Source organism: Bactrocera latifrons, unplaced genomic scaffold (genome assembly GCF_001853355.1).
Source record: "Bactrocera latifrons isolate USDA-ARS-PBARC rearing strain unplaced genomic scaffold, ASM185335v1 scaffold_154, whole genome shotgun sequence".
Lineage (NCBI taxonomy): Eukaryota > Metazoa > Arthropoda > Insecta > Diptera > Tephritidae > Bactrocera > Bactrocera latifrons.
Window position 1 is genome coordinate 65,194 of NW_017535008.1, and position 18,307 is coordinate 83,500.

An 18,307-nucleotide genomic window follows, 5' to 3' on the forward strand; every position below is an offset into this window, starting at 1 on the left:
TTTTATATTTTACAACTTTCAATTATAACTTTAATTTTATTTTTATGATCCTTATAACTTTTTACGTTTTTTTATATTTTTTTAATAGTTTTTTTCTACATTTTTGTAAACATTTTCTTTTTGCACTATTAAATACAACCCTGTGGGTTATCTGAAATTAGTTGTGTTTTGAATGGTTTAAGTTATCGTCTTCTATTTTTAATACTTTTAACAACTCACTCGAATTATATGTTATAATTAATTTTGTTAAATTCAAATTGATGTTTACCAAGCCCTGTGTTAGCAAATTACACAAATGTAATGTGCAGCAATGGACACAAAAAGTGAGTTACATTTCGAATGTCTTTGTCGTACTTGCATGTACGAAGTGCCTGAGGCGAACTCTTTTTCCGCTTCCACCAATGAAGCTGCAGAACAACAATTGCAATCTATCTTTACTACCGTAGCTGAATGTGGTACAATGCGCATTGCAGATCTGCTAGCAAGAACTATGCCACAACTACAACTAAACTTAAGTGATGAGCTGCCGCAGCACATATGCCGGGTATGCCTACAGCAACTGCTGAGTGTGTATCGCTTTCAACAGATGTGCATACAATCCGAAAACCAATTCCAAGAGTGGCTAGCTAAGCGATATATTGATTTGAAACCTATAACAGAGATTGTTTCGGAAACAAAAGTGTTTACACTACCGGAACCGGTGCTAGACACTATTGAAACTTCAAATAATGTAATAACATCTTTAAATGTGGATGATCCACTCCAGAGCATTGCTGAAATAATTAAAATAAATAAAGATGAGTCGAATAATATTAGTGTGTATCTTAAAAGAGAGATAAGTGATGATGATGATGTATGTACTTCTGGTTATACTGTTTGTGAAGTCTCAGAACCAAACGAGCAACTTGTTTCAACACAAATTAAAGTCGAAATTGAAACGCCAATAGCAGTAGCAGAAACCACAACCACCAGCGATGAAGTCTCAAGTCTTGAGGATGTTGATAGTGAAGAGGATAAATTGACAGCAAATGCTTTATACGAAACGACAGTCAAAACCAATATTTCCAAAGACCGGTATGTATAAGTAAACAGATCCGTATTTGATTGCTTTAAATACTTCTATATAGGTCTTCGCATACATGCACACAATGTATGAAGTCCTTCGCTACACGTCGCTACTTGCTAAGACATTTCAGACGTCATAAAAAAACAGATGGACAAAAATGCGACATACGTGGAACACACTTCAAAAAAGCGGAAACATTACAAAAACATAAAGAAACACATATTGAGAACACAGAAGAATTAAATGCCTTACCCGCAATGAACTATGGTTGTGATTTGTGTGATATGAAATATGGTTCACAACGCACATTGACAAGACACAAACGACTGCAGCATGGTGTAGAAAATCCGGAAGTGACACCTAAGCCCTACTCTTGCGAATATTGCAAAAAGAGTATAATTTGCCATTCTGTGTATTTTTATAGCGTTCAATGCAATTTATGATTGTCTACAGGTTTTCAGCAATCGAGCACACTGAAGGATCACATGCGCACACATACAGGAGAGCAGCCGTACTTGTGTTCTGAATGTGGAAAAGCATTTAGTAGTTCCAGGTAAATTTATATGCATGCATATACATATACACATTAAACATAATTTTAATATTCTTTTTGTAAACAGCAATTTGAAACAACATTTATTACGACACACTGGTGTTAAGCGATATGAGTGTCCTGACTGCCCGAAGAAGTTTCCCTGTCTCAGCGATTTAGCTTCACACAAAGCAGTGCATCTACAGATCAAACCACATGTATGTGATATTTGCGGCAATGCATTTGGTAAAGGATATCAATTAAAGAAGCACAAAATGTATCATAATGGTGAAAAGCCACACAAATGCGAATATTGTGAGATGCGGTGAGTTGGCGTACGAAACTCTTGTACATAAACTTATATTTAACATAAATTCTTCTACCACTACAGTTTTGTATGCATGGATCACCAGCGTCGTCATATGCGCACGCACACGGGAGAGAAGCCCTACAAATGTAAATACTGTGAACGAGCCTTTGCCCAAAGCAACGATCTAATCAAGCATTTACGCACACACCTCGGTGAAAATGTTTATAAGTGTGAACTATGTCCCAGTGCTTTTCGTTTGGCAACGGAGTTGCGCGTACACTTTGCTAACCACAAGAATGACGATGAGGCGACGCAAACGCGAAATATGCAAGCGCTTACCGAAGAGGAAAATAAGATGAAAAGTCGTTCGCAACCTCAACAAGCGCCATCGCCGTAATAATCAAGATAAGGGCATGGTTTATGACTCCATTACTTACAACTAAATAGGGAAAGGAAAAAGTACTTATAAAAGGCACATTAAGAAGGTACTGAAATTGATTTCTATTTACTGGGTTAGTGTGAAAATATTTTTTATTCAGTTATTGATTTGTATACATTTAATGTGGGATTTGTACAAACTAGTCTATACAAATAATAATAAATTAAAGGAGATAAGGCTCAAGCCAGCCAATTAAAAACAATTAAAATTAAAGTAAAAGCAAATACTTAAATTTAATTATATGATTTTACTAACACTAGGTTACTAATGCCAATCCATTAATAATTTAACCGTATCAAATTTATTTCAAGTTTTTCAGTGTTATGCCGTTGCCCGCTTATCTGACAAGTTGATCCAATCAGGCACACGATCAGTCTTTACATAAGCCTCTTTAGTAAGCGAATGTGTTTGTATGAGATCAGTGCCGCCGCAAAGTGAGCCACCCAACCAGGCAGTGAAATTCTCGCGTCCAATGGTTTTATGGAACTTGAATTTTATATCACCGCACAATTTCTGCTTGTACTCTTCATCCTTTTCCGCTAAATACTGCATTTCAGCTCGCAGACGTGACAGCAGACCCATAATAATAGCGCTACCACCAACTACAAAAATACTTTCGATTAGTGCCCGCCGCACGTCCACTGGACAGCTGAGTATGGCACGTAAAATCAAATGCGGTAGACTATCACGGTCGTTATTTTCTTCAAACATTATTTCAAAAACGGTTTCGCGTAATGTGCCCGGTATTATAATAATCTCTTCGCCATTAATGAGATATTCCAGATCAGGTGGTGCAGCCGGTGGTTGACCTTTGCGGTATGCCTTTGCACGCTCAAAATTTGTGACAAAACAAGTACGTACTTTAATATCTTCCAATATGGATTCAGTGAGATGTTTCCCATTAACACCAGCTTCCAAAAGCTGCCGCTTTATTTCTGCATGTATGGCGCGACCACCAAATGCTTGATCTTGAAATGCTTGCAGTATTTGAACGCGTGAGTAAACTGGCATCACAGTTGTTTCGGTATAGCCCATGTCAACAACAATACCGGTGGGGACAGCTAGAGTAGCTAGTGCAGCCATATGTAAAGGCACAAACATGATGGAGGATACTTCAAAGTGTCGAAAAAGTACACGCGCAAGTGTCTCGCGAATTATTGTTTGACCGAGCACATTTTCGACGATGACGATTTTACGTTCCTTTGGTATAACCAGCAAGTGCCTAAAGTTGTGATGATATTAAAAATGGTGGAATAAATATGTAGCTTACTTACTTGAAGAATATCATTTGCAAAAAGTCTACGAATTGGTCATATAACTCAGTGTTACTATCATAATCCAACAAAGCCTTAGTTTTTCCATTGCTAGACAATATTACCTCTGAAGGTATAATTTTACGTGGATAAGCTTCTGCTGCAAAGCCAAGTCTGCGAGAAAAGTAAAATGACGTCACTTACATTTTACAATGAAGCAAGTTTACAGAGTTACATACTTTGTGTAGGCAGTTCCAATGTCCAAGACAACTGGTGGCTTCTCCTGCATTACAGTTTCGTACAGCGGCATTTTCAATCCTGATGGACACTATCAAAATTACAATGCAAGGAGTTGGTCATCAAAGTTATCTTTATTTGAATAGCTTGTATTCACAATGAAACCGTAAATCGATTTTAGGCTACTGGGAAATAATTATATAGACATGTAATACTTTTTTTTAACTAAATTGCTTTTACATATGTACTTTATTTATATAAATTTTTTTCTTTTAATTAATAATTTTTTCTCAGTAAATTTTACTCTGTCTTATAAATTTCCAATTTTAATATTTATGATAATATTATAACAATTGTGAATAGATGTTGAACGGCTGATTTTCGCAAGTTTTTGACAGCTCATAATTGGTAATAGGAAGTTGTACTCTACAATAATCAGGAAATCTATAATTTTTGTAGTTTCTGTGAGAAAACAAAAATAAGTTGATCAAATACTTAATATAATATACATAAATATGGACTTTGTCAAGTTTGAAAGCGCAAGAGAAAAGGAGCGAATACGCCAACAGCTCCGGGAGGCGCGAGATCAAATGCTTGATCAGGTAAATGTTTACATACGTAGTATACTTTAAATATGTGCAGAGATATGTATGTATATGTTTTCTTTGGAAAGGCCAAGTTGCGACGGGAACAAAGGCTTAAACGTGAAGCAGCCCAGGAATTGCGTGGCGAAAGCAATTGGATGTTGCCTACAGTAGCCGCAAAAATTGACAAGCTTGGTAAAAAAGTTAGTGAATCAAAAAGATCAAAAAAGAAAAAGGCGAAAGCAAAAAAGTCTAAGAAAAAAGGAAAGCACGGTAAAAAGAGTAAAAGGTACTCATCTTCTGAATCGGATCCAGACACCTCAGAGATAGACAGTGATGATAGTTCATCAGATGGCGAACCAAGCAGTTCTTCTAAAAAGAAGAAAAGGAAGAAGAAGAAAAAGGAATACTCGTCCTCAGGTTCAGATTCGTGGGATATGCCGAGTGATGACAGTTCTTCGGACGGCGAAAGGAAGACATCAGCAAAGTCAAGTTCAAAAAAGAAAAAAAGCAGAGAAAGCTCATCGACATCATCTTCGGATTCGAACTCTACAACTACTGGTAGTAGCAGTTCGTCTGAAGAAAACGAGCCCAAAAGGTTAAAAAGGGAACTCAAAAGAAAACGCAGTGAACCCGAAAAATATTACTCCGATGAAAAAAACAGAAAAGCATCTAATAAAAAAAGAGATCATTATGATAGTGATAGCGATGAACTGGAAAAATGGGTTGAAAAACCGTCTCAAACTACCTCTTCTACAGTCCCAGTAGCGCGTGATAGCTGGATGACAGATCCGTTACTTCTGAAAACTTTCAGTAAAGAGAGAAAAGATATTTCATCTACTGAGAAGCAAAATTATGAAGCGTATGATCCGGCTAAGAGCACTCGAGAACTAAATCCATATTGGAAAACCACAGGCACTGGCTTACCGGATTTTAAAAAGCCAAACGTAGACAATGACGGGGATAGTGACGATGAACGACTAGCAAAGACTTTCGCATCAACATCCAATAGAGCCAGCGGTCGGGATGTACAACGGAACTGGCAGAAAAGAACAGATGATTTACTATCTGAAAAGAAAGGTTCGGCAAACATCTCTATTTACAGCTCTGAAAGTAGTGGAGGTGAAGAGGAAGAAGTAGAGAAGCCGAACTTGAGAACAAAATTTTTAACTGACCAACAAATGAATGAACTGGGCGCGAAATTATTGAAAGCGGAAATTATGGGCAATGATGAATTAGCCGCAGAGTTGAAGTTACAATTAGAGAAAGCGAGGAAAGAGCGTGCTGCCTACAAAGAGCAAAAACTTACGCAAGCCGCCGCGGATAATAGTAAAATGCGAAATCGCAACGAAGATGAGCATGTGTTGCTGACACGCACTGACGAACGTGGTAACACACGACCATTGTCGCAAGCATCACGAACTGTGGATGAACGTGAATTATATGGTGGGCGTAATGCTCGCAAAAAGCAAAAGCGGCTTGAGACACATAAAGATGGTGAACGCATGCGATATTTTCCGGATGATGACAAATATGATATTAAACAAATGGTAACGAAATCTAATTTAATTCATAAAATAAGTTTATTAACGATTTAAAATATATTTTGAACAGTTTGAACGTGAGAAATATACTAGTGCCAGCGATGCTAATCTGGAGTTTGCTAAAATTGCAGGGAAACACAAGAATCCCAATGATGATTTGGACGACATATTTGCAGATGAAGTGCGTAAGGATGTATTACAATCGTCCACAGATCGAAGGGAAATGCAGCGTGCAATTACAGAGCATGAACGTCTTAGCGCACAACTTGATAACTGTAGATATTGCTTCGATTCATTGAAAATGGACAAAAGCCTAATGGTATCTTTGGGAGCACAGGTGTATCTTGCTTTGCCATGGCATATAGGCATGCAATCGGGGCATAGTATTATTAGCACCACACAGCATATTAGTTGCTGCACTCAGTTGGATGAAGATACATGGTCCGAAGTGAACGATTTTCGCAAAGCGCTTACGCGAATGTTTGAAGCGCAAAAAAAGGATGTCGTATTTTTTGAAATTGCTACTCGTCTACCAAGACGACCGCATTTGAGTATACACTGTGTACCGATACCGGATGAACAGGCAGAAATGGCACCATTTTACTTCAAAAAAGCTGTCGAAGAATCTGAGCTGGAATGGAGTGTTAATAAGCAATTGGTATCATTGGGTCGTGACGGTAAAGGTCTACGAAATTGTATCCCCAAAGGATTGCCTTATTTTTGGGTCAACTTTGGCATGGGCTCAGGGTTTGCGCATGTCATTGAGGATGAAGACAGATTTCCTCAAAATTTTGCATTGGTGAGATAATATTTATATTTTTTAAATTCTTTGGTTAATTCTGTTTTTTTTTTTTGTCTTCAGGAAATTATTGGTGGAATGCTAGAGTTGGATGCGAAGAAATGGCGTAAACCACAAAAGGAACAAAATAATATCGCCAAAGTTAAAATGTTTGCCGACTGGTGGAAAAAATATGATTGCACTAAGTAAATCATAATTATCCTGTTTATAAAAAATGTACTCGTGCTTAAATAAGTACGTAATTATGGAAAAATAAATATTTACGACAAATATTATTATTTTTGTTAATTAAAAGTGTTTAAAATGTGGTGACTATTCACAATAACTTGTATGCGTAACATGGTAACACCGCCATTAACAAATGTCAAAAAATCGTTGTCACAGAATAAAAGCAGCTAACTTAACTCAATATGTCCTTTCTTCCGGTTCACTTTGTCACGCAAGGTAATGTTACTGTCAACTTTTCACAAAATTATTAATTTTATTTTTCAATTTTTTCTAAATTTGAATGCAATTCCTCAAAGAAAAATTTGTCTATGCCTTTCACTTATATGTGTACATTAATTTAGTGTAATTGTGGAGGCAATGTATATATAAAATGTGAAGTTTTAACGAGATATGTGCCGTCGTTTGGCGTCATGTTAGGAATCAAATGTGCAACGTGATTACAAGTAAATTAATTGTAAATTGTTATTCTTTTCAACAGATGCCCGGCGTTACAGTAAAGGATATTGATCAACATGCCGTTGTTAAGGCCGTAGCCGTCTTCTTGAAGAAGTAGGTGTTCAATTTTGTATATATTTTGTGACAAGAAATATGCTAACCTCATTTTTATGTTTTGTTCCTACCGATAGGACTGGTAAATTGAAGGTGCCCGATCAAATGGACATCATTAAGACCGCTAAATTCAAGGAATTGGCTCCATCGGACCCTGATTGGTTCTACATTCGTTGTGCATCAATCTTGCGTCATTTGTACCATCGCAGTCCAGCTGGTGTTGGTTCCATTACAAAGATCTACGGTGGCCGTAAACGTAATGGTGTGCATCCATCACACTTCTGTCGGGCCGCTGACGGTGCTGCACGCAAGGCTTTGCAATCCTTGGAGCATGCCCGCCTTATTGAAAAGCACCCCGATGGTGGTCGTAGATTGACCCCAATTGGTCAGCGTGACTTGGATCGTATTGCAAACCAAATCGTGAGCAAACAACGTGATGCGGCGAAGCTGTCGGGACCTATTGTCATTTCCAAGTAATTTAATAATAAAAATATGCATAATACAGGGTAAAAGTTATGTGGTTTGCGCAAAGTTGTCATACCGCTTTAATTTGGAGAAAACCTTTGTTTACGTGAATAAAAAAAAAAATACAAACAAAAACTTTTTATAATTTCCACCAGTGCGAAATCCCTCAAATTAATGTATGAAGTTCAAAAGTGATTAAACATCTTAAGAATATTATAGTTCTAATGCCCATAATACAAATAGATGAATTATGGGGACGAAATTTCCTTGCTTGCTTTTGTAAATGAGAGATGGTTTCGGTCTGTTAAAGGAATCCCAAAGTGCCTTCGATATACAAAATTAGTTGATAAATACATAGTTTTGTAATTATGTATGTGAACTTCTTTACAAGCTATGTACCTGAAAATTGTAGTGGCAGAATTTTGCCGAGTTGACAGTCCTTGGCCGGATAAAAAAGATCCGGAACGGACTTGAAATTGGCCATGGAGTACTGTAGCTTCACTGTTAGTATTATTAAATAAATAAGACAAATATTTTCCAGATATTTAAATTCACTTTTATTTGTTATAAACATAAATTAAGATGGGGAATGGCTAAGCTTTTATCATCGTACTATACTCGATCAAGCGCTTCTACCATGACAATGCTGTTGCCTCTAATTACCTAAATGGGAGAATAGCTTTGAGAAAATTATGCGACATGCGTTGTTTTCAATAACTTACCACCATGCCAATGTTATTTCGCGTACTATCCTTGCACTCTTCTACCGTTTCGTCGAGCACTACATTCATGAAGGGATCGAAACCACGCAGAATTCCAGCAACAGACCGGCCTCCATTCAATTTTAGCAACATTCTTTTGTCCATATATCTTCAGTAAAAGAAAAAACAAGAAAACGGCTGTTTAAATAGAAACAAACTTTATTTGCTTTAAACACTCACTTTTTTAACTCTGGGGGATGTGCTTTTGACATTTTTTAAGTGATTAAAGACTTTAAAATAAATAAAACTTAATTTTATCCGCAAATCGTTGTAGAACGTAGTAATGGCGACGAAAAGATTCACAAATCATAAATCAGTGTTGCCGTATTAATTTTCAACATAAAGCGTGAAAATGTGGAATCCATTTTTGTATATATTTGCAAATTGTAAAATATAATTTTTTGAACATACTCCATTGCTTGTCATACATAGTTTTTCCTGAACGCACACTTCATTAGAGCGCCAAATTTTGCCGATCTGTAATTTATTTACGTTTTAGTGTTGTGCTTTGGTATTTTAATTATTTTAGCAGTTATTTATTTTAATAAAACTAATGGATTTTGAACTATTTAATATCGATGAAGATGATGATTTATTAAGTACCGCTTGTAAAGAAGCAACACGAGGTCAACTAACGGCACCACAGCAGTCACAGACATTTGATTGTGTGGTTGAAGAAGCTGTCTTACCTGAACTACAATGTAGTGGTGAGGATACTACCCATGCTAAGTTCGCTAGTGAAGGATTTGTCAGAAGTGGCTTTATGCTAACGCGCCCTGAATATGCTTGGCGTGATGCAAGCGCAGGATTAACACTTACAGAATTTGAATTTAGCTTAAAACAGTTGCTTGGACACAATAATGTGCAATATCTTATCGGCACAGCATGGTATGCAAATATTTACGTATATGGACTCGAATATATATACAATGTCATTTGCGTTTTTCTTTCCAGTATGCATATTCAACATCTATGGGCTAGTGTACGACAACCGCTTAACACAAATTACACATATAACCACTATCAACGTAGGAAAGAAGTAACACATATGTTTTATTGGATACTCGTCCACGTAACCGACGAACAGTGGTCGTTTTTGCGTCCTAGCTTGGAAAGCATTCGTCATTTAGTTAATCGCACAACTGAAGCAGATACCTTGAAGTTAATATATTTCGCCAGTAGTTGTAAAGGCAATGATTGCAATGCTGCCGCCTACCACTTGTTGCACGGTGTACTTGAGTGGAAACTATTGGATTTGTGTATACTTTACAAATTCGAATTGTGTGCTCCTAAAGTACTATTGGATGACAATGCAAAGCCTAGCAGCGCCTTCATAAACCAATTGACACTACTCTTCGAGGATTTAATGACCTGCTCATTGTATTTGTATGGAAAAAAACGGCCGGCTGAGCTGCTATATGCTTCGCCTTTTCCGTGTACATGTATTAAAGAATGTTGGTTGTATGTGCAACTCGCTTTACAGAAGTGGACATTGACTAGCTTTGCTGTGACCACTGAACAACTTACCTTCTGGCAACTATTTAACGAAACGATAACGAAATTTAAAACCAAATTGGGTACGTAACAACTTTTATTTGAGAATTTTGAATATTAAACTAATTTTTCATGCTAGATAAGTTTTCTTTAACAAGCTTATCATTGGCTGAATTCACAAATTGGCTGCTACATGCGCTAGTGCGACTTTTTGGCTATCGTTCCAATGGACAATATGTCGGACCAAGTCACGAGCGCGCTTTGGCAGATACAGCGGAGAATGTGGATGCGCTTGAGCAATGCACACAACAGTTTCTTATCGGTAATCCCAGCGAAGAGCAGACGCGCGTATATATTTGCCTACTTATGCCTACATTGCTGAATTGGTGGCGTCCACGCGTCGCCATACCAGTTTTACTGTGGGAGCATTTCCACAAACGTCTGAATACTTCCTTCTATGCTGCCGGTTCAGCACCAAGCAACTTGGCGGTAGCTTGTGCCAGCGGCAAGGCATATGTGGAACGTTATCGCGCGCTCCTTAAACAAGAAGAACTTACGGCTGATGCCAATTTGAGTAGTTACACACTATTTACCATTTTGTTAGGCAAAAATCTAATGCGCCTATTAGAAAGCGCAGCGACTCGTCATCAAGCGCAAAAATTGCTCGGTCGTATTTACACTAAATTCAGTGCACAAAAGTTTCTCGCGCTAAATGAGATGGGCATACATCATCTTATAGAATTATTTCTGGCGCTAGCAATTTGCGGCGATTTCGAACAGCTTGCACCGAAGCTGAGCGCGAAATTACTGTCGATTGCTTTGGATAAAATACCAGCTGGACGCCAAATTGCAGTTGCCAAAGGTCATATGGCGCTATTGATACTCTACGCTGAGCGACGCTGTGAAATCGGCGAGTATGCGACGAAGCTGCTGCAGCAGCTCACTGCTATCAATAACGATTTGAGCGTTTCAAAAGTGTTGGCGGATGGTTTGTTGGAAATTTTCATGCACGCCGATGATTTTCGTCGCGGCGAACACTTGCTGATAGACGCGTGGCTGCCGAATTATCTGCAGACCTGCACGCCCGTAGAACAGGATCGCAGTTTGGAGGCGTTACATCTGATATTCGGCAAATTACAGCGCAGCGAAGCGCTGATCGAGTCAAACTCGGAGCTCTTAAAAGCACTCAATGCGCTTGTACTACCTTTTGTTAAACAACAATTCGCTTACGGCTACAGTCAATGGCTGCCACAGCTCGCCGCGGACTTTTCTACGCACGCCTGCACTGTGCCGGATACACAGACGTTTCAGAAACTATTCAATTGCTTCATTGAAGCGCCAGTTGCATGTCGGCAGGCGTTGCCGCAATACCTAAATAAAGTGTTGCAAACTGAGCGCGCCGCGTTAATCGAGCCGAATGTGGTCATACATGTGTGGCTGAAAAGTTTAGTACAGTTGACCGCTGTCAACGAGGATGTGGCACAATTGACTCGTTATGTGTCGCAGTTAGCCGAATTTCGAATGATGACCGATAATTTGAGCCCCGAAGAGCTGCTGCAAGCAAAAGAACCACTCTGTGTCTTCATAGCCGCTGTTGGCAAACATTACGAAGCATGCGCCGCGCACGATCAGCGGCGTTTTCGCATTGCAGACAATTTGAATGCGTATTTGCGTAATTTCGACAAATGGCTGCAAGTCGATCTGAAGCAGGAGAAGACCGAAGTAGCCTTTCGATTCTACAGTTTCCTTGCCATAGTTATATACAATTGCGCGCACATCGTCTACACCAAGTCCAACGTAAACTGTTTCTTCCACGTGGTCATGACGCGCTTCGTGCTGCCCACCAATGTGCAGATGGGCAAAGCGCCGGATGGCAAATTGGCGCAAGTGGTGCACAAAATTTGGCCTGTGCTCGTGCAGGGCATTGGCAGACTCAATTTCAAAGCCGATCCTTATATCAGTAAAACGCTCACCGACCTCATACAGAAGTGGACGCCACATTTCAAAATTTCACCGAACGCGAAAATGGTCGCACGCCCCTTTGTCAGCTGTCTGCAAAGCGACAACGCTGAGTTGTCTTTATTTGTCTTCGAGAAGCTCACTAGCCTGTTCTTAGCCACACAGCGTCGTCAAGCAGATCCAAATGCCTGTTTGGTGGTGACTATTTTCCAAGAAGTAATTGAATCTATAGACGCCAATAACACCAATGACGACACACTAACGAAGCGTTTGGAAACCTTCATGAAAGCCACATCGCTGCTTATGCTGGAACACATTATGATGGTGGACGAAGTGGTGCCCAGTCGCGGGCTCTTGCTGGATCTGTTTAAACGAATTGTCAACAGTGCAACATATAAGCGCGCAGCCGGTTTGCAAGAATTACTTGCTGAGCACTTGCGGCTACTTACCAAGAAGCATCTTGCCTACTACACGTTCTTCTTTTTCGAACTGTTGCAACGTTTGGCGCAATTCACACCGGATACGATTCTGCAAATCATGGATTTTTTGCTGGCCGAGATGCGTGTTGTGGAGCAGAAACGGGGTGCCGGCGAGGATAATCGCATGAGAGGCTGCTTGCAAAAGCTACAACAGACTTTAAAAGGTGCTAGATGAGCGGGTCATCATATGAAAGCTCACGAAGTACAAAAACCGAAGCGAAAGTAGGGAAAGGTTCGCGCAGAATATTTTAGCTGGAAATAGCTCCTGAAAGCTAACTAGCCGAATTCGAAAAAAATTCTAACGCAACTCGTTGGATTACGTATGTGATTCTCGAACACTCGAGCATTTCATATTATGTTCTTATGATTAATTATTGTTAACTTATATTTTTAGGAGTATATTGGTTACGTATCTGTTAAGCAGAATTATCAGTATTTCCACTATACTAACAGTAGAACTAGTAAGTGAACGATCAATGTAAACCTTTTTTTTTTTGTATAACCTATAACCATTGTAACTAAAAATTTTAAATCGAATCAAAAAGTTAGCCTGCCTGCACATGCGCTCCCACCAAGATTGATGCCACATACGTACACATTTCCTCTCCTACAAGAAGCCGTGCGGATACACAGCAAGTGCTCATCGTTGGAACGCGCTTAGTTTTTATCATCTTGGGAGAGCGCCCGCTCCCATTACTTTGCTAGCCTCGTATAAAGGCATCGATCGGTTTGCAGTAACCTGTGCTTTCAGCATTTGGACTTTGGAAGCCGGGAACACCAGTAAAATGGCGAGATGGAACCCCTAGATTGACAAAAGCACAGCTCTTCTCACCGCCACTAGCCTCCTTTTGTCACGATACTGAAGAGAGAGGAACAGCTTCATTTGAAGAATGCATTACCGAGTGATGTTTATTTGCAACTGAAGCAATACAATAAACAAAAGCGCTCCACAACGCAACGCGGAACTGTAAGGAACGTCGTGGATAAACCTCCAATAAACGCCGCTCTCCGTACCACTGTATGTTTACGGCTCTATATGCCGTCAGTAAGCCAATAAAGGGAAGCAGAATCTACAATTCGCGGCTCGAGCTCACAACTCAGTCACCCTTACATAAACCTTGCAAATCAACGCGTTCTTCAAATGAAGCTTCGACTTTCTTATCAGTTATAGAAAATGTCTCTACTTTGCTATGTGGTGTGTAAAAAAAGCGGGGACGTCATAAATAGGTATTATTTTAGTGGTGGTGAGAGGGGCTACGTTTTGGGTAAGCTCTAAGAGGATTCACTACGTCGTTTTACTGGTTCCCGAAGTATAAACGGCCGCAGCTTTGATTACTACAATTCGATCGATGTCTGATATGTTGCAAGCCAGTCAATGAGGGGGGCGCTTTCCCAAAATGACCAAATGAAAGGGGAAGGAGTGTTGAACGCGTTACAAAACATTATTTCAAAGGGACACATCGACCATCCCCCCCCCTGTTTTTTGGCAACATATAAAAGCTTCGGTGGATCTGTAGTAACTGGTGCTGCTCCAATTGTATAAGGGGAACTAGTGATATACGGTGGAGAAGTCGCTACACCTCAACGCGCGGCTTTCTTTGGTGTCACACTTCTTTATCATCAGAACTTATATTTCTATCCAGGTATTTCCTTCTAGGTTACCAAAACAATGAAGCCTGAGTAAGATAGAGGATATTTCTTAGAGAATTAAAAAGAGAAATACAGCATTACTTGGAAAGCACATTATCTTTTGCATTTTTTTTGTGGAAGCTCTACATTGAGAGGTAGGCTTAGCACAAATCGGCACAGCGCTTTTTGGTGTGCATCCGTCTCATTCATTTACTGGCAATGTAAACAGGCTTTTGGTCTGTCTATAAAGAATTAAACTGCTTCATATTGCGTCGCGGGAACTATTGAGCCGTCATGGAAACACCTAACAAAACGCCGCTCTCCACGGCGTTTCTTTCGTTCCCGCGAATCAAAAATGAGTTTCATAATTTATTATAGACCGGCCGTGGCTCTATATTTTGTCAGCGACGCGTAAAGCCTTCAAGGGTACTGTATTTTTCTTTTCAAGCGAAGAAAATGCCACTATTACACTTTTTGATGGATTGGGCAGTAGATAAGATGACTGCCGCAATGGCTAGTAGAAGATACCTGGATAGAACCCCAGATCCCACGAGATGTGTTCAGATGACATAAGTGGACGTTATTCAGTGGCAGTGAGAGGAGTAGCGCCTTGAATTAGTTTTGGAAGTTTCTCCACGGCATTTTACTAGCTTCCATCGTACAAGTTGGAGCAGCGTAGTTTACCACAGACCGATCGATGCCTCTATATGTTGCCAGTATATCAAGTTGAAGATGTGGTGTTGCGGATGTTGTGTGCGACTGTTGCTAACGCGATCTCTGTATCCTTACATACTGCAGCAGAGAGAGTTGCGAATCCTTTTGCTGAACCATGTAGTGTGTGCAGAAATCTCAATTTGCTCGCTGAGGGCTGGGAAGTATATACGTTTGCGGCATCAATCCGGCGTCCACTTTCAACCATTGGTTAAAAAAAATATCTTAAAGCTACGCGTACATTTTACAATTTCGAATTTTCGAACATACTGTTCGTTACTATTTTCAAAAAAAAAAAATGTCTCTTAGAAAGTTATTACATGCAAATTTTCCAATTTTATAATGTACAAAAATAAATTTTAACATTGAAGCAGAGCTGGAAATTAATAATTTTTACAATTAAGTTTGCATATTCATATTTTTAAAAATTTTCATCACATACAAAAATTGTGATGATCTTACGTTTGTTTCTTTCAATTAATGTGTTTTTAAATATTTTGAAAATATTGCAATTTTGAAACTTCGAATTTTCGAACACATCAAAGTGACGGTTAGTGAAATATTTTCAGTTAAAATTTTAAAAATTCGAACTTTCGAACATGTGACCTTTGGTTCGAGGTGGTTATGTGTTAAAATTTACATTCAAATGTGCAGGCAGCATTAATAACATTTGTTACTTTATGAAATAAAATATTTATTGCAGTTAGCATTTAATGCTCTAGTCAAGTCTCCACTTTTACCAAATTATTATTTTTTTTAAGTTGTGTATATTAATATTATTTTTGTGAAACTTTTTGTATGTTCGAATTTTTGAAAATAGAAGTGCACACATCGACTAATATGTAATATTTCAAAAATTATTTCCGTTAAATCATTAGCTTATGCATGTTATGTTGCTTTACAACAAAAATAAAAAAAAAACTAACATTTTACACATTTTTTTGCTAACAGAAACTAAAACCTACGTCATATTTATTCGATGTTTGTATGTATGTAGTATTATATGCATACTTGCTTGTATGCCTATGTATTTATATTTATATTTTTATATTATATTAGTTAAATGTATATTGTTAAATATATATTATATATATAAGCAATAATTGATATACAAAATGTACTTCGACATTTAAACGCGTGTGTGCATTCTTATAGAATACACAAATTTTGAATGCCGCACATTCATATGACTTCACAACAAACTATAATAAAAAATGTAGAATAAAAACGAAGTGCGGTTGCAATTTCTTTCGAAATGTTATAGGGGTTTTTCTTTTTGTTTTTTGTCAAAAATTTATCCATATTTTTAGGAATGTTGGGTTCAAACTTTTTGTTGCATGATTTTGTTTTTCTAACACATGATATTAGTATTCAATGAATAATTGTTGTTTATCTGTTTGACTTCGTTTATAAGGTCACGTTTGTTTAAGGCTTGCAGTTTCACAATTTCACAAAAAAAAAAAAAAAAAAAAAAAAAAAAAAAATTAGATGGTCATTGCTTTTTCCAAAATAGTTTGCAACACTCTTGATATTTTTAAAAATATGCTGATCTGTTCATCACGTATAGATTGTTTTCATTGTTTTTGTTTGTAATACTTGTAAAAACTAATAAAAAGAAGTATTTGAAATGTTAAAAAAAAAACTTGATTTTGGGGAAACGCACATTATCGGGTTTTAAAGCATTTTCACTTTAGTTGCAAAAAAGTTTTTTCAAGCAAAACAATAAGAATTTGAAAAACAAAAATATTTTTCAGCAAAAATCAAGAATTTTAAAAAATTTAGTATTAGCATAATTGGAAGTTTAAAGATCTTTCTCATTCTTTTTGTTGATGTATTGTAATTTTCATGAATTGTACGCTATTATATTCCTCTCTTATTATCGCATTATTTTCGAAAGTTTTTTTTATCGATTCTTCTTTGAGTTATTTACATTTTATGTTTGTTAGTTATTCGTCGCAGTTAAGTGAAATTTTTGTTTTTTAATTAAATTTTTTTGTTTACTATAAATTTTGGAAGTGCTCTTTTATAATTTCTTGTTTTTATCTCAATTTACTACTTTCACTGCAATTTTTAATTCCAATATGTACATTGGTAAATATATTTTTAAATTACATAATTTTTTATATGAAAGCAATATAAAATATTCGATTCGTGTATGTTTTTTAGCTGCCATTTGTGTACGTTTTAAGGACTTAAGTAATTAGTGGATACAATAAAACTGTATCTTTGATGGATTAGCAATATCTTTTTGTTTTTGTTTTACGACATATTAACAAACAATTGACTGTATTAAGGACACAACAAAAATGCGAGTGCGCATGTATATATGTAAAAAAAAAAAAAAATGTCGGTACGTGTGTGTATGTGTCTATGTGTAGCAGAAAGGAAGTTAAGCCTATAATGTTTAACAAAAAAAAAACAAAAAAAACATTTGGATTTACAAACTAAACAAAACTTAAAAGCAAAAACAATGGTTAGGAGTTAAATATTCGCTTCTAACGCTACATACAATAAAGTAATTAAATAACTTTCAAATGCTGCTTGAGTAATACTTAAATTCGTTCGCGTATTAAGTAGTTGCCGAAATGTTAGCGTGTGTACATGAATCTATGTAATGTTTGTATGTATGGCTATGTATGTGTGTGGGGGAGTTTGTGTGGTTAATGATAATTAAGTTTTACTTGCATATACATATATTCGATTTGCATTTGTAGGCGGAAGACTGCTTTCCCTCAATGCTGCCGCGTGTTGCGCATTAAGGGCACCAAGAGCGATGGTGGCCCCGCTTGTCGCAAAAATGGGTGCGCCAACAGTTCCGCGGCAGTGGCACGCTGTGCCGGATCACGTACCAGCATGCGATCCAAGAACGATTGGAGTCGTGGTGAGACTTTGTGAGCATTCTTCAAATTCGGTGGTTGCATATCGCGTATGCGTCGCATTGCCTGTAGCGGCGGTTCGTTGAAGAAGGGCGGCTCGCCGTCCACCATCTCGATGACCATAATGCCGAGCGACCAGATATCGACTTCGGGACCATATGGCAAACGCGATATTACCTCGGGTGACATCCAATAGGGTGTGCCAACGAGTGATTTACGTTTCGGTAGCTCCTGCGAGACTTGCGCACAGAAGCCGAAATCTGAGAGTTTGACTCGACCGTCGGCAGCCAGTAGTATGGAATCGGATTTGATGTCTCGATGAATAACGCCCTACGAGGAAGACAATATTTTATTAAATAAAAGAACAAAATTAAAATTTAAAAATATTAAAA

At 37.9% G+C, this 18,307-nt stretch overlaps 7 protein-coding genes across 8 annotated transcripts in view; 4 read left to right on the top strand and 3 right to left on the bottom strand.

Moving 5' to 3' along the window:
* The first annotated feature begins 160 nt into the window (after positions 1-160).
* Positions 161-2,748, top strand: LOC108966056 (zinc finger protein 852-like). 2 transcript variants are annotated; one of them, XR_001993161.1, is made up of 6 exons: positions 161-1,074; positions 1,128-1,459; positions 1,520-1,619; positions 1,687-1,923; positions 1,990-2,393; positions 2,659-2,748. XR_001993161.1 is itself a non-coding variant. In XM_018928781.1 (5 exons), the coding sequence occupies exons 1-5, from the start codon at positions 311-313 to the stop codon at positions 2,303-2,305; spliced, it is 1,749 nt and encodes a 582-aa protein (XP_018784326.1). In that variant the 5' UTR covers positions 161-310; the 3' UTR covers positions 2,306-2,580. The 2 variants fall into 2 exon arrangements, 1 of the variants encoding a protein (XP_018784326.1); XM_018928781.1 differs by lacking the exon at positions 2,659-2,748 and having other exon boundaries at positions 1,990-2,580.
* LOC108966057 (actin-related protein 10) lies at positions 2,403-4,038 on the bottom strand. The gene is made up of 3 exons (XM_018928782.1): positions 3,840-4,038; positions 3,622-3,774; positions 2,403-3,569 (listed from the first exon to the last, which is right to left on the bottom strand). The coding sequence occupies exons 1-3, from the start codon at positions 3,908-3,910 to the stop codon at positions 2,669-2,671; spliced, it is 1,125 nt and encodes a 374-aa protein (XP_018784327.1). The 5' UTR covers positions 3,911-4,038; the 3' UTR covers positions 2,403-2,668.
* A 161-nt stretch (positions 4,039-4,199) lies between these two features.
* Positions 4,200-7,036, top strand: LOC108966059 (CWF19-like protein 2 homolog). Its single transcript, XM_018928784.1, has 4 exons — positions 4,200-4,439; positions 4,511-5,971; positions 6,036-6,764; positions 6,828-7,036. Exons 1-4 carry the CDS (start codon positions 4,353-4,355, stop codon positions 6,951-6,953), a joined length of 2,403 nt encoding a protein of 800 aa, XP_018784329.1. The 5' UTR covers positions 4,200-4,352; the 3' UTR covers positions 6,954-7,036.
* Positions 7,037-7,168: 132 nt separating this feature from the next.
* On the top strand, positions 7,169-8,141 carry LOC108966060 (40S ribosomal protein S19a). Its single transcript, XM_018928785.1, has 3 exons — positions 7,169-7,208; positions 7,471-7,541; positions 7,619-8,141. The coding sequence occupies exons 2-3, from the start codon at positions 7,471-7,473 to the stop codon at positions 8,016-8,018; spliced, it is 471 nt and encodes a 156-aa protein (XP_018784330.1). The 5' UTR covers positions 7,169-7,208; the 3' UTR covers positions 8,019-8,141.
* A 398-nt stretch (positions 8,142-8,539) lies between these two features.
* LOC108966061 (probable small nuclear ribonucleoprotein G) lies at positions 8,540-9,074 on the bottom strand. Its single transcript, XM_018928786.1, has 3 exons — positions 8,948-9,074; positions 8,729-8,876; positions 8,540-8,669 (listed from the first exon to the last, which is right to left on the bottom strand). Exons 1-3 carry the CDS (start codon positions 8,977-8,979, stop codon positions 8,619-8,621), a joined length of 231 nt encoding a protein of 76 aa, XP_018784331.1. The 5' UTR covers positions 8,980-9,074; the 3' UTR covers positions 8,540-8,618.
* Positions 9,075-9,168: 94 nt separating this feature from the next.
* Positions 9,169-12,901, top strand: LOC108966058 (protein MMS22-like). The gene is made up of 3 exons (XM_018928783.1): positions 9,169-9,655; positions 9,722-10,344; positions 10,401-12,901. Exons 1-3 carry the CDS (start codon positions 9,321-9,323, stop codon positions 12,872-12,874), a joined length of 3,432 nt encoding a protein of 1,143 aa, XP_018784328.1. The 5' UTR covers positions 9,169-9,320; the 3' UTR covers positions 12,875-12,901.
* A 4,305-nt stretch (positions 12,902-17,206) lies between these two features.
* The window catches only part of LOC108966039 (serine/threonine-protein kinase PAK mbt), a 3,744-nt gene continuing 2,643 nt past the window's right edge, over positions 17,207-18,307 (bottom strand). The window contains exon 5 of the mRNA XM_018928758.1: positions 17,207-18,245. Coding sequence (XP_018784303.1) covers positions 17,772-18,245 — 474 coding nt within the window. The 3' untranslated portion in view covers positions 17,207-17,771. The remainder of the gene's footprint in view (positions 18,246-18,307) is intronic.

Coding starts and splice junctions, on each gene's coding strand:
- LOC108966058 (XM_018928783.1), top strand. CDS start 9,321: ATGGATTTTGAACTATTTAATATCGATGAAGATGATGATTTATTAAGT. Junction 9,656..9,721: donor TATCTTATCGGCACAGCATG/GTATGCAAATAT, acceptor TTTTCTTTCCAG/TATGCATATTCAACATCTAT. Junction 10,345..10,400: donor GAAATTTAAAACCAAATTGG/GTACGTAACAAC, acceptor TTTTCATGCTAG/ATAAGTTTTCTTTAACAAGC.
- LOC108966059 (XM_018928784.1), top strand. CDS start 4,353: ATGGACTTTGTCAAGTTTGAAAGCGCAAGAGAAAAGGAGCGAATACGC. Junction 4,440..4,510: donor GAGATCAAATGCTTGATCAG/GTAAATGTTTAC, acceptor TTCTTTGGAAAG/GCCAAGTTGCGACGGGAACA. Junction 5,972..6,035: donor AATATGATATTAAACAAATG/GTAACGAAATCT, acceptor TATTTTGAACAG/TTTGAACGTGAGAAATATAC.
- LOC108966057 (XM_018928782.1), bottom strand. CDS start 3,910: ATGCCGCTGTACGAAACTGTAATGCAGGAGAAGCCACCAGTTGTCTTG. Junction 3,775..3,839: donor ATTGGAACTGCCTACACAAA/GTATGTAACTCT, acceptor CTTTTCTCGCAG/ACTTGGCTTTGCAGCAGAAG. Junction 3,570..3,621: donor TTGCAAATGATATTCTTCAA/GTAAGTAAGCTA, acceptor TCACAACTTTAG/GCACTTGCTGGTTATACCAA.
- LOC108966061 (XM_018928786.1), bottom strand. CDS start 8,979: ATGTCAAAAGCACATCCCCCAGAGTTAAAAAA. Junction 8,877..8,947: donor CATCCCCCAGAGTTAAAAAA/GTGAGTGTTTAA, acceptor CTTTTACTGAAG/ATATATGGACAAAAGAATGT. Junction 8,670..8,728: donor GAAATAACATTGGCATGGTG/GTAAGTTATTGA, acceptor TCTCCCATTTAG/GTAATTAGAGGCAACAGCAT.
- LOC108966060 (XM_018928785.1), top strand. CDS start 7,471: ATGCCCGGCGTTACAGTAAAGGATATTGATCAACATGCCGTTGTTAAG. Junction 7,542..7,618: donor GTAGCCGTCTTCTTGAAGAA/GTAGGTGTTCAA, acceptor TCCTACCGATAG/GACTGGTAAATTGAAGGTGC.
- LOC108966056 (XM_018928781.1), top strand. CDS start 311: ATGGACACAAAAAGTGAGTTACATTTCGAATGTCTTTGTCGTACTTGC. Junction 1,460..1,519: donor TTGCGAATATTGCAAAAAGA/GTATAATTTGCC, acceptor GATTGTCTACAG/GTTTTCAGCAATCGAGCACA. Junction 1,620..1,686: donor AAAGCATTTAGTAGTTCCAG/GTAAATTTATAT, acceptor TTTTGTAAACAG/CAATTTGAAACAACATTTAT.